Source organism: Pan paniscus, chromosome 5 (assembly GCF_029289425.2).
Source record: "Pan paniscus chromosome 5, NHGRI_mPanPan1-v2.0_pri, whole genome shotgun sequence".
In the NCBI taxonomy this organism is placed as follows: domain Eukaryota; kingdom Metazoa; phylum Chordata; class Mammalia; order Primates; family Hominidae; genus Pan; species Pan paniscus.
The window spans coordinates 54,370,544-54,383,953 of NC_073254.2; the positions used below are offsets into that span (position 1 = coordinate 54,370,544).

General features: G+C 49.4%; 1 protein-coding gene across 9 annotated transcripts in view; it reads left to right on the forward strand.

Annotated features, from left to right (window-relative positions):
- Window positions 1-13,410, forward strand: part of DAAM2 (dishevelled associated activator of morphogenesis 2) — a 114,287-nt gene that overhangs the window by 88,372 nt on the left and 12,505 nt on the right. For 6 of the 9 annotated variants that reach the window (XM_063605274.1, XM_034962043.3, XM_008958849.6 and 3 more), the window contains 7 exons: window positions 210-509; window positions 4,981-5,088; window positions 7,428-7,454; window positions 8,493-8,599; window positions 9,685-9,769; window positions 12,351-12,457; window positions 12,645-12,733. In XM_063605274.1, the coding sequence (XP_063461344.1) occupies window positions 210-509; window positions 4,981-5,088; window positions 7,428-7,454; window positions 8,493-8,599; window positions 9,685-9,769; window positions 12,351-12,457; window positions 12,645-12,733 (823 nt within the window). The remainder of the gene's footprint in view (window positions 1-209; window positions 510-4,980; window positions 5,089-7,427; window positions 7,455-8,492; window positions 8,600-9,684; window positions 9,770-12,350; window positions 12,458-12,644; window positions 12,734-13,410) is intronic. The other 3 variants (XM_063605275.1, XM_063605277.1, XM_034962042.3) reach the window with 1 other exon arrangement.

Genomic DNA, 13,410 nt, shown 5'->3' on the forward strand with positions numbered 1-13,410 from the left:
GTGTGTCTGTGGTGGTAGTGTGTGTGTGTTTGCGTGTGTTAGATGTTTGGATGCAGAGAGAGAAAATGGGGCCAAATGTGTGCAGAAGATAAGGGTAGGATTTGGGGTCTAGTATAGAAAGAAACTAGAAGGAGAGGAATCATGGTGGGAGACCTGAATGGCATCGGTGCTGATGGCTTTGTCCTTGCAATTTTTCTGTTTCCTCACAGACAGGCCCTGTATCTTCCCCACCACCCCCTGGGGGCCCACTCACCTTGTCTTCCTCAATGACAACCAATGACCTGCCTCCACCCCCTCCTCCTCTGCCCTTTGCCTGTTGTCCCCCTCCCCCACCACCACCCCTTCCTCCCGGGGGACCCCCGACTCCCCCAGGTGCCCCACCTTGCCTCGGCATGGGCCTGCCCCTCCCTCAGGACCCCTACCCCAGCAGTGACGTCCCACTCAGGAAAAAGCGTGTCCCCCAGCCTTCTCACCCACTGAAGTCCTTCAACTGGGTGAAGCTGAATGAGGTGAGCATCTGGGAAGGGGCTGGTGGGCCCATTCTTCTACAGCAGGGCAGTCAGCCTCAGGGACCACCCGCCCCTTGTTTACAGATCTCCACTCTGGGTCCTTTCTTTGGTGGGGGGTAAGGGCAGTCATGTGGATGTACAAAGTGGGTTTGCTGTGCCAGGCAGCTCACGGTCAGAACACCTACCCTGGGAGAGATGCTTGACATTGGGCAATGCCGACGTTGACAAAGTCATCTACAAATGGAATTTGTGTTTGCCCAGGGTTAATGGAGTCACAGCCAAGACAAACACTGAGTAGAATTCAAGGACAGGGTCCAGTTGAAGGAAAGGATGGAAAAATAAGCAAAGAGCTTGGGCCAGCATCTAGGTTTTGGTAAAGATCAGGACAATGTATACAAAGGACTAAAGAGTTTGATGGCAAAACATAGCTATTTTGGCATCTTCCTGGGGGAAGCTGCACACACTGGCCTCATGTCTGGACCAGCAGTGAGAGATCCTCATGAGTATTATCCACTAATAATCACCAATCCCAGAACCACAGGTGGGGCTTGATTCCTCTATGGGACTCCCATGAGCATAGAGTAGAGACGCCCTTGGTTGCATTAGACCTCTAGCAATCGAAGGCCAGTTCCAGCCTGGACCAAGGCCTGCCTCTGGTTCTGCACAATGGCAAGTCCTATTAGGAGGACTAGGAGCTTTGTCCTTGAAGTAAAGACCTGCATGGTAACTGGTTTCAGTTAGGTTGGCTCACTGGGATTTGAAGCTGGGATGAATGGATTCCACACTGACCTTTATCCCATGGGCCTGTTGGACTGGCTCTTGGGGAACTCATAACTGTACCATGTGTTTGAGCTTCAGTGAGCTCAAATGCAGAGTCAAGTGGGAAGAGATGCGAGATTGCTAAGTAGGTGGTCAGCTATCTGCTAGGGGTCTTCTCCTAATGGTAGACCAGCTAGCCTGTCAATCTGAAGTCTGCTTTTGTAAAGCTTTGTGCTGTGGGCTATGATGGATAGTAATAAAATGACATTGTCCTCTCAGAGCTTAGGATCTGCCACATTAGGAAGCATGTTCAAAGAAACCCCCAGAGAGCCTGAGATGAGTTAAGGGTGAGGTTCTAACCAAACCAGGTGTAGCTTTAGCGGTACAACCTCTGTAAATCACTCAACTTGTCTGTAAGTCAGTTTGCTCATGTGTGAGATGATCTCAAAAATTCCCTCTGCCTCTGGCTTTATAATGTAGGTGGAAAGATGAAGCATGAACACAGCCCATTTGTAGTTTCCCGGGCCTCTGATAACATCTCCAATCTGAGTTACTTAAGCTTTAGAGCCACCTGTTAGCAGCATTCAAAGCAAGATCGTTGAGGTTGGTGACAGGTGCACTGCACAGTTGTGCCCTGTGGGTGCTCTGTGGCCATGAGGTGAGCCAGAAAGACAAACTGCACATGAGTAGGCCAACCGCTCTGCAGAACGTGCAGAAAGGTTCATCGTTCATGGTCAGAAAATAACATTTTGTATTGTGGTAAAAAGAGAAATAACATTCTGTCTCCTATTGTCACAATTTATAATGTAAGATTTTAAAGATGTAATAAAAAGTTATGCACATCAATAATGAAGGAAGACAGCTAAAGCAAGCAATATTTGTGCAACATTTTCATCATATGAAGCTGTGTGCTCAGGAGTTTCTCTGGGTCCAGTAATAGTAAGGTCTATACAGATTGCCCAGGGGCCCAGAGCAGGCCAGAGTTTCGTTTCTAGACTGGAGAGTGTGGGTTTGTTGGAATAGACAGTGGGGGATATTTGGAGAAGTAGAGCAAGGTGAACGGTCTTTGAATAACATTTGAGAACTTATCACCCCAATGCCAAGCTTTTAATTGTGTGACGGGCAGGTTATGGAATCATTTGGACTTCAGGTTCCTGATCTGTAAGTGGGGCAATAATAATGTCCATCTCAAGAGATTGTAGCCGGGTGCGGTGGCTCATGCCTGTAATCCCAGCACTTGGGGAGGCCAAGGCGGGCAGATCACAAGGTCAGGAGTTTGAGACCAGCCTGGCCAACATGGTGAAACCCCATCTTTACTAAAAATACAAAAATTAGCAGGGTGTGGTGGTGCACGCCTGTAATCCCAGCTACTCTGGAGGCTGAGGCAGGAGAATTAAACCTGGGGGGCGGAGGTTGTAATGAACCAAGATTGCACCGCTACATGCTACACTCCAACCTGGGCAACAGAGCAAGACTCCGTCTCAGAAAAAAAAGAGATTGCTGTGAGGATTAGTTGATTTCCTACATACAAAGTACTTGGAACAGTGACTGACACATAGAAAGTCTTCATATAATAAATAGATTATTATTAGTGGCCCTACCATGTATGTTTGAAGTATGTTATCTCACTTCTCACGTTAACTCGGTGAGGTAAAAAAAAATCATGGAGACTCAGTTTCCTTTTATGTGACATGGGAGAAAAATCTCATCCCTCCATCTTCCCACAGTCCCACAGGATGGCAGGGCTGGGAGCGTCAGCCAGCTAGGCCCGCCTGACCCCAAAGGCAGTGCACCACGGGGGAAACATAATGAAACATGCTTTTGAGAAAGCTTTCCCTGGCATGTGAAGGATATCTCCAGCGGGCAGAAGTCCCAGGAGTCTAGACTAGAGATGATGGGCTCTTGGCCAGAGTGGTGGGAAAATTAAATTTGAGAATTATGCAAGGTGGGCACATCAGGGCAACGCGGTGAGTGTCAACATGTAGGGAATATTAGGAACAGACTTACCGCTCTCTGGCTCCAGACCTCAGTTATACCTCCTCGAAGACCCTCAAGTCCTTCTGGCAGATGCTGGAAGCTGGGGGTGGGCTGGGCAATGTTTGGGAAGAAGTGAGAGAGAGAGAAAGAGCCCGAGCTTAGTCAGCTGTCTCATGGGAAATTCTTCCAGTGTGAAGCAGCCAGCTCTCTCGCTGCAGCCCGTTTCTTCTCACCCCAGCCTCACCAAGAATAGAGAAGGATGGGAAGCTTTACCTCTGCAGGCTTCTCTCTTCCCTACCTCCACGTTGGTCCTAGCTGCAGAGGGAGGCCTCCCTGCAGATCAGACTCTGGCTGCACACTGCTTCAGCCAGCGCCGTCCCTGCCTTCCCTGATTCCATTCCCTTCTCATCTCTCTGCCTCCCACACCCCTTTCCAGAAGCCCGACGCCTCTCCTAGTCCCTTCCCCTATCCCACGTGTGCTTCTGTGAGCGTGCACACACACACACACATACACACACTCATACACAGTGGTTGTTTCTGCCATGAAAAGAATGCATCTGTGTTGGAGTTGGCCAGCTGCCTGTATCCCTTGCTGCTCCAAGCTTCCCAGCCGGCATTCCACAAGAGGGTCCCTGGCCTTCAGAAGGCCACAGGAATGTCCCCACCCCCTGACTCTGGCCTAGCCTCCCCTTTCCAGAGTTTAAGAAAATAACAGTGAGTGAAAGGTATGTTTCTCTCTCCAAGTCTTTCTGAGGGGGGTTGTAGGGAGGAAGAGGAGGCATTAAACAAGTTTCCCCAGCTGCGCTCTAGGTAGAGGAAGGCAGAGAGATTCTATGCTGAAGGACAGCAAAGCTCTAGATGAGGTGGGGATTCCTGAGAGGGGAGGGTTGGAACACCCTGTCAGGAGCTTGGCTGGCTGTGCTCTGGACCATCAGCAGGGTGCTACGAGACTGCCAGGGCTTTTTTTTTTTTTTGGCTTCACTAACAGCCAGGATCCAGACCCTAGTGCAAGGGTCCTACACAGAGATGGGGCAAGGCCTAAATGGAGAGACCTTGGAATGTAAAACCCTGGACATATCCCAGTTGTAAAGGATGGTAACACCTTCCCTGGCTCTGACCAAAGGGAAATTGTGGCAGAGTCTTGCTGGTCTCAGCAGTGTCACTACAGGTGCCAGGTCCCAAACTTTGGTATTTGTCCACTTTCTGAGAATCTGGGAAAGTGGGAGGAAGACCCTTGGGAAAGAAAACAACCATCTGAGATACATAAATACAGTCCGTGCTGCAGCTTTGAGGATCCAAAATATGTATGGCTTTAATCTTCCAGTGATGGCTGCCAAGGACAGGAGTGACTCCAGGCAACCTGCCCTTTAGGGGGAGTGGGCCTGTGTGAAGTACCCTGAGTGCAGCTTCTGACTTTGCTTTTGGAAAAAGTGAAGTGCACCCCCTTTCCTACTGCCTACCCATCCCCCCAGCACCCCCCATGATTTCTAGAACATGCTTACATGTGGCTCCATGCACAAGGGAGGAAAAGGGGGTTGTCTCTGGCCTCTACCCTGGAGCAGAGTATTCAAGAGAGTTGGAGGTTGAGGGGAGCAACCGACTACCTTCTGAAGGTCTGAAATCCTGGTCATCTTAGTATGTGCAGTTGGGAGATAAGTGGGGTTAGGGAGGCATGGGGCATCTTCATGATGGAGTTGGGCCAACCATGGGATCTTCTCCCTACCATGAATTTTAGGAGCGTGTCCCTGGCACCGTATGGAATGAGATTGATGACATGCAGGTATTTCGGATCCTGGACCTAGAGGATTTTGAAAAAATGTTTTCAGCCTACCAGAGGCACCAGGTAAGACCCTATACCCTCTGGCCTCTTGGACCATACCCTTGAATCCAAACCTCAGCTTCTCCTTTTCTTTCTGCCTGCCTGCCTTCCTTTCCTTTCCTTTCCTTCCTTCCCTTCCTCCATCTTCCCCTTCCCTTCCTTCTTTCCTTCCTTCCTCACATGTATACTGAATGATTTTATTCTTTATGAGGTGATGATTTTATTCTTGCTGAGGATGTAGGTATGAAGTAGAGGTGCACAGACCATAGGGGGAAATATGCTTGTATTATGGTTCATATTTATACACCAAGTATTGAAATGGTGTTTTGTCCATTTCTCTCTTCCATCCTGGAGCATCGGAGGTAGAGTCGCAAGGCCTGACCACTGTGGACCCTTGCTGTCTTTGGCCCAGGATTTAGGGACTAGGCTTAGAAGGCATAATAACTTCTCAAACCACTTTTCCACCACATTTTGTCTGTCAACACCTCTACGAGACCGAGCAGGGGATGTTGCCTTGCAAGGAAGGCAGAAGGTGCTGCTCCATGTCACTCGGGGCTGAGGCTGAGGCTGAGGCTGGGGCTGGGCCTGGGCCTGGGAAGGCCCGGGGAGGCCTTGGATATTGCTCTCAAGGCTCTATGTGCAGGTGGCTGCCAGCAGTCTGGTCTTCCAGTCACAGAGAAAGTAGGGGGTGAGTTGGTGGCAGAGCGCAGGGTGTTCCTGAGGTGGGAATCTGAAACTGTGCCGAGTACCTGTGGGGACTGCCAAAAGGGTTGCTTCTCAGACCTCGTCCTGGAATGTGATTCAGGAGATGAGTTGGGGCCCAGGAATCTGCCTGGTAACTAGCAGCTAGGGGCCTTCCCTCTAAGTCCATTTGGGGAATGATCAGCTTAGAAGCCTCAGGGAATTGCTTTATCTCTGGCCCGCCCCAGAGGGACTTCTCCCTCTTGGGGCTGAGCTACCATCTTCCTTGTTTTCTTTAGCCTGGGATCTCAGTCTTGAGGGTTTCCCTGGGTGCCAATGAGTGGGTCCTGGCAATGGCTGGCTGTTGTGGCCTGGCTCCCCACTGAGCTGGAGAGGTTGCCCTAGCTCACTTTCTGCCCAGCCCTGATCTGTGGATGACTGAGGACACATGCAGCCGCTCCTAGGGCTCTGGCCAGATGATTGCTTATTTAATTTAAATGTGGGTGCCCACAGCATCAGATTCTCTACTCCTAATTCCAGGAGGCATTTTTAACCCCATGCCCATGTCAGGCTGGCAGCTAAGGCTGCTGGAGCTGAAAGGAACTCTTATGAGCACTGGCTCCTGGGAGCCAATTCTCCACCAGTGGGGTTGAGGACAGAGGAGTGTGTGGCAAGCGTACCAGGCTTGGTGATCGCAGGCCACCTCCTCATTTGAGAGTCTTTCTGCAGGACAGGACTCTGGCCCAGCCTACTCAGGCTCCAGGGCCCTGAGGTGAGGCTGGGATGGGGCCAGTCAGGAAAGAAGTTATGGATTTTGTACAAACTGGGTCTGGGGCCTCCCAGCTTGGTGAGTTGAGAAGAGTTAAGACTGAAAGACCCCCTGTCCTGTCCCCCTCACCTCTCTGAGCCCACACAGTCCAATCACCTGCCTCCCCTCACTCAGTGGGCCGTCTAGTCTCTGGGACTGAAATCCCAGCAGCAGGACTGGAGAGACCCCGGAGGCCGTATTACCCTTGTTGCCTCTTCTCTCAGTTGGTTGTGGGGCAGGGGAGGTCCTGGGAGTCATGGTCTTCTCTGTGCCCCATGCGAGTTTTGAGTCAGTAGCTTCCACTCCATCGGCGTCAGGGAGAACAGAGGTGCGTGCTGTGCCTCTTCAGTTCCCCTTGCACATCAAAGGACAGATGAGGGGCAGTGAGCAAATTCAAGGGCACTTGCTTTTCTCTGCCTCAGTAAACACAACTTTCTGGAGCTTCCAGATTGAGTTCATTTGTGACTCCTCCTCTATTTAGAAAGGTGAACTCATCCCAGGATGGAGGAATGTCCTCCACCCTCTCTGCAGGTTTTCAGCAGAGGAAAAGGAAGAACAGGCAGCAAAGCCTGGGGTGGGAGAACTCAGGGGTTTGGTCTGCCCTAACTGGGGAGTGGTGGTCGCACTAGGCAGATGGGAGGAGCTGCCTGATCTCCGCTTCGTTTGGCTTCTCCGTGAGTGCATGTCTGCTAGAAGCAGCTCCTGTCTAGTGCCACTTATGGGTGCCTGTCTACAACCATGGGTCTCACTGGGACGAAGTGGACAGTGTAGATGCTGAGGGATCCCTGTGTCTGTCATGCTATTTCTGGGTCCCCAAATGTCTTGGCTAATGTTGTGCATGTTTAATTCTCTGTTGGCTGTGGCTGCTGCCTAGGAGCTGATAACTAATCCTTCTCAGCAGGTGAGTTACTCTCGGGGCTCTGACCACTCCAACTTTTAACTGCTGTCCCGGGCTGCTGCTCTGTACTGGGCCTCACAGAGAGGACTTGTCCATTCCACTTTCTACCTTATTCCCCATTCATACAGGGTGGTATGGGAGAGGGCCCCCAAAGAGAAAGAAGAAATGTAGCAGAGGGAGGTAATCAAATAGACCCCTGGCAGCGGTGGAGGTCAATGTCTCCTGGAATGAGGAGAAGGCTTCTAGGTCTACTGTCTTACCCACCAGGCCAAAGGAGAGCCTTTCCTGTAAGGACACACAGGGTAGGCACGACACAATTCACAAAGATAACCATGCAAGGCGGCCCCTGAAGTTGTGCAAGAGGGACCTCCCAGAGGAAGAACAGCACACTAGACAGTCTCCTGTCTACCTCGCCAGGGGCCCAAGAGAAGGAGTGGGGCGGGATCAATGATTTCTCCAGAATCTGCCTGCTGGGACTCAGAGGAGAGAGTTCTGCTTCAGTTTCCATACCTCTGAACTTGTGGATGCTCTCTACCCTGGGCATCTTGGGCTGTGCCTGAAGTCCCTAGGAGTCAGCAACTGTTCCCTAGGGGGGTTTGCAACCAGGTTCTCAGCATAAGCCAGAGGAGGGCCTCTGGGTTGGGCAGTGGGAATGGGAGTTGATTCTGTTGGAGTCATGGTAGGTTATGTCACATTGCCCAAAGCCACAGAGATCAGTCATACCCTGACCCACTGGCACAGCCCCTTCCCTCATTGCCCAGAGTGGATAATTTCTAAAAAAAAACTCTAAAAAAATAAAAAAAATAGGAAGGGGGGCTCCTCGGTGTCCTTCCCCAACCCATTGGAGCCTATGGAAAAGTCCCAGATACCTTATCTTAAAGTTAGCTATTAGCCACCCTCCTCTCTCTCCTGTCTTTTTCTTCCCCCTTCCCCTCACACCAGGAGCATTCCTGGATTGGTAGGAGGTGGCTCTTGCGGGGCGGGTAAGAGGAGGATTAGGGAACCCACACCTCAACTGTCCACTTGACTTGTTGGTTGCAGAAAGAGCTGGGCTCCACTGAGGACATCTACCTGGCTTCCCGCAAGGTCAAAGAGCTGTCGGTCATTGATGGCCGGAGGGCCCAAAACTGCATCATCCTTCTTTCCAAGTATGTGCAAAAGAAGGTGGTTGAGTTGGATGCCTGGGGGACAAAGGGGGTGGAGGAACGGAGTGGTGGCAGTCTCGGGCCTCTCCCTCTCTGCTGTCCCCTGGGAGGGGCAGGCATTGATCTGGAACTGTCTCTCGGGAACCTGCCTTGAGCAGCAGTTTGGGGCTCTGCAGGCAGGAAACTGCCCAGTCACGAGGCCCTTGCCCAGCCTGGTCAGCGTCTGGCAGCTGAGTTGCTCTAAGCCCACGGAGGGCCTCGCTTGGCTCAGGCCATGGAGCAGCATGATCTCAGCCCCTAAGCATTTCCCGCGGCTGCAGAACAAACAGGGCAGTATCTGCGCTAACAGCACAGCTTCTGTACGGGGGGCCTCCTGCCTGAGCAGGGTCAGAGGGCACCACCTCCCATACTATTCTTAGTGCTGCCCCAGCCGCCTCTGAGACATCCTCCTCCCTTTCTTCTCACAAGCCCCCAGGCCTCAGTTTCCCCCACTTGATGGTGGAAAGAGTTCTGAATCCCCAGGGTTCCTAATGGGGGTGCATGTGGAGGGGATAGGGAAGGGCTATGGGGGTGTGTGGCTTCTCCCTCTCCCAGACAGCAAGACTGATTGGGACAGCTGTGTGGGAGCTGAGGCGCTGTCAGAAGACTGAGAGCGATTCTGTGTTCTGAGAATGAAGGCAGCAGGAAATTGCCCTCTTAGTGGCTTGCCAATAATCCTGTCCTCCCGTGGAGATGCTGTGCATTTTTTAAGCATGAGGAGGAGGAGAAGGATCAGGAACCCTTTGCCCTGTCCCTTTGGTCTACATTGAAGACATCTCTTTTACTCCCAAATGCCCCTATCAGCTCTGATGGATTATCAAGAGAACAGAGACCCTCACGTCTCTATTTTGACACTAAAATGCTCATTATCAAGTTTGTGGACTGAATCATACTAGTCTAGTCTAAGAAGGCTTTGTAGAGGAGGTGAGGGGGGAATACTATTAAATATATTCCCAAGTCCTGTTAGGGAATGAGGGAAGGCGGAGGTGGTACCTTTTGGAGAAGAAGGTTTGAGGGCTGTCCTGGATTGAGGTGGGGTTTTGCCTTAGGTTGAAGCTTTCTAACGAGGAGATCCGGCAGGCCATCTTGAAGATGGATGAGCAGGAGGACCTTGCTAAGGACATGCTGGAGCAGGTGAGGACCCTCGTGGGAAGGAAGGGGAACTGAACCCAGCGGGCAGCCACGCCCCTTCCTAACAGCCCCCAGGAGGCTGCGATTCTTGGGTCAAGGAGAAATCAGGCTGGAAGAGTTAGGGAGAAGGTTTATAGAAGCCTCCCTGGGCCAGCCTTTCTTGGGGAAAGCTGGAAAAGGCTAAGTGTTCTCCAGGAGTCATTCTCCCATCTGACTCCAGGGCAAAGTCAGATGAGGAAAAGTGACATCTTCCCCAAATCTCTTCCCTCTCAGTTTTTTGGATCCTTTGGGAAACCTAGAAAACACACAAAGAAACATCATCAATTGGACTTCATTACAGTTAAGAACTTCTGTTCATCAAGGGCATGGTTACTGAGTGAAAAGAAGACAAACCTTAGAAGAAGATATTTGCTATACATACATATAACAAAGATCATATTCAGAACAAAGAACTCTACAGATCAATGAGAAAATGATGAAATCAACTTAAAAATGAGCAAAAGACTTGAAGGGGTGCTTCATGAAAGAGGATTTCCAAATAGACAATAAGAATATGAAAAGGTGTTCAATATGATTAGTTATCAGAGAAATACAGTCAACCACAATAAGGGGGCACCACACACCCACTAGAGTAGCTAAAATTAAAAAGACTGACAATGCCATGTGCTGACGAGGATGTGAAGCAATTGGAATTCTCATTTGGCACAATTATTTTGGAAAACTACTTGGAAGTACACTCTACAGCTAAACATATACCTGCCCTATTGCCTAGTAATCCCACTCTTAGGTATAACTCCAGGGAAATGAGTACAAATACTGACTAAAATAAATACACAAGAATAAAGTTGACCCTTAATAATGTGGGGGCTGGAGGCATTGACCCTCCATGCAGTCAAAAATCCACATGTAACTTTTGACTTCCCAACAACTTAGCCGCTAATTGCCTACTGTTGACCAGAAGCCTTACTGATAAGATAAACAACCAATTAACACATATTTTTATGTTACATGTATTATATGCTGTATTTTTATAACACAGTAAGCTAAAGAAAAGAAAACGTTATTAAGAAAATTATCAGAAGGAAGTCCGGGCACGGTGGCTCATGCCTGTAATCCCAGCACTTTGGGAGGCTGAGGTGGACAAATTACTTGAGGTCAGGAGTTCAAGCCCAGCCTGGCCAGTATGGTGAGACCCCATCTTTACTAAAAATACAAACATTAGCCAGGCGTGATGGTGCATGCCTGTAGTCCCAGCTACTTGGGAGGCTGAGGCAGGAGAATCACTTGAACCCAGGAGGCGGAGGTTGCAGTGAGGTGAGATGGTGCCATTGCACTCCAGCCTGGGCAACAGAGTGAGACTCCATCAAAAAAAAATAAAAAAAATCATTAAAAGATACTGTTCATTGAGTGGAGGTGGATCATCATAAAGGTCTTCATCCTCATTGTCTTCACGCTGAGGAGGAGGAAGAGGAATGGTTGGTCTTGCTGTCTCAGGGATGGCAGAGGCAGAAGAAAATCCACATACAAGTGGTCCTGCACAGTTCAACCCTGTGTTACTCAGGGGCCAACTCTATTTATAGCAACTTTATTTATAAATTCCCCGAACTGTGAACAACCCAACTGTCCATCAATAGGAAAGTGAATAAGTAGACTGTGGTATATTCATACAGTAGAATCCTACTCAGCAATAAATAAACTACCATGACATGGATGAACCTTAGACATTATGCTGGGGAGAAGTCAGACATAAAAGAGAGCATACAGCATGAGTTCAAGGACAGGCAAATCTGGCTAAGGTCCTAGAATTCAGTTGAGAGCCTATATTCACTTGAATGGCTTACTGAAGTGATGAAAAATAACTTTCCTGGGGGATGGAAATGTTCTCTATCTTAATCTGAATGATGATTCAATGGATGGAGATTTGACAAAAATCACTGAACTGCACATTTAAAATGGGTGCATTTTATTTTATGTAGACTATACCTCAAGTTTGTTTAAAAGGAAAGAAAAATCATTGAGCTGTACATTGAAGAATAGTGTACTTTAGGCTAGACGTGGTGGCTCCTACCTATAATCTCAGCACTTTTGGAGGCTGAAGTGAGAGGACTGCTTGAGCTCGGGAGGTAAAGACCAGCCAGGGCTACATAGTGAGGTCCTGTCTTACAAAATAAAAAAATAAAAAAAAATTAACCCAGTATGTGCTACATGCCTATATTCCCAGCTACTCAGGACCTGAGGTGGGAGTATTGCTTCAGCCCAGGAGGTCACGGCTGCAGTGAGCTATGATCATACCACTGCATTCTAGCCGGATTGACAGAGTGAGACCCTATTAAAAAAAAAAAAAGAAAGAAAGAAATACTGTATATCAGTTACATCTCAATTTTAAAAAAAGAAAAAAGAATTTCAGAGCTGTGTGCCCTGTCATCCCCTTCAGGCAGATGAAAGAAATCTGTCCACATGAGGGTGCCTCCCTCTTTCAAGGCACCCTCCCCATCTTGACCCAAGTCAGTACAGCTTCTCACACCCTGTACCCCATGTCTGCTGCTCACCAGTTGCTTGTGTGACTTGCGCCTGCTCTTTGCAGCTCCTCAAGTTCATCCCGGAGAAGAGTGACATTGACCTCCTGGAGGAGCACAAGCATGAAATTGAGCGGATGGCCCGTGCTGACCGCTTCCTCTATGAAATGAGCAGGTTGGGGCCATGGGCATGGTGGGGATTCAAGCAGGTGGGGTTCTGGCAGGTGGGGCAGGTGGGGCTCTGCCAAGAGGAAGGGGATGGAGGTGGGCAGGCTTGAGAGGAGACTGGAGCTGGCTCCGGGAGCTGGGGCTGGCCAGGATAGGGGTGGGATACCTCAAGATATGGTTCACCTTGTCTACAGGATTGACCACTACCAGCAGCGACTGCAAGCCCTCTTCTTCAAGAAGAAATTCCAGGAGCGACTGGCTGAGGCAAAGCCCAAAGTGGAAGGTAGGGCTGAGGGTTGCAGGAGGCTAAGAGTGGAGAGGTATCTGAGAAAGGCAGGGTGGGTGGGAGCCAGTGAATAGGGGCAGAGGGAAACCCCTTTCTTATTCTCAACCCAAAAACAAAAACAAAAAGTCAAAGACAAAATGTAAAATGATGATTATTATAAAAATATGCACTTGCTTATATTAGCACATGCGCCAACCTTGTGACATGTTCCTTATGCCTCAGCATGCAAGCTCTCCAAGGTGGGGCGTCTGTTGACATCTGCCCCAGCATGGGATGGAAAGGTAGAAAAGATAATAATAGCCACACCTACAACAGTGCCTGGCTGGGACTGAGCTCATCAGTCTTTACTCTACTTAAGAGGTATTAGGCTCATAGAAGACTTCTGGGCACGTTAGTTTAAGTGTGAGCCATTCAGAAAGTAGGAAATTGCACAAGCTGATTTCTAAAGGCATCTGATTTTCTGAGTCAGGAACACTTCCAATACAGGCCATTTCCAGATGAGAAATTTGTAGTTCAATGAGAACCATGCGCCAAGCACTGTGTGAAGCACTCTGCTTGGTTGGTCCTCATTTGGTCATCACAGCAATCGCACAGGTGGGTGCTATTATTAATTTCCATGTGCCTCCATTCTCTCCTTTCTAAAGTAGGGCTATGTTAATGTCCCGAGGCTGTGA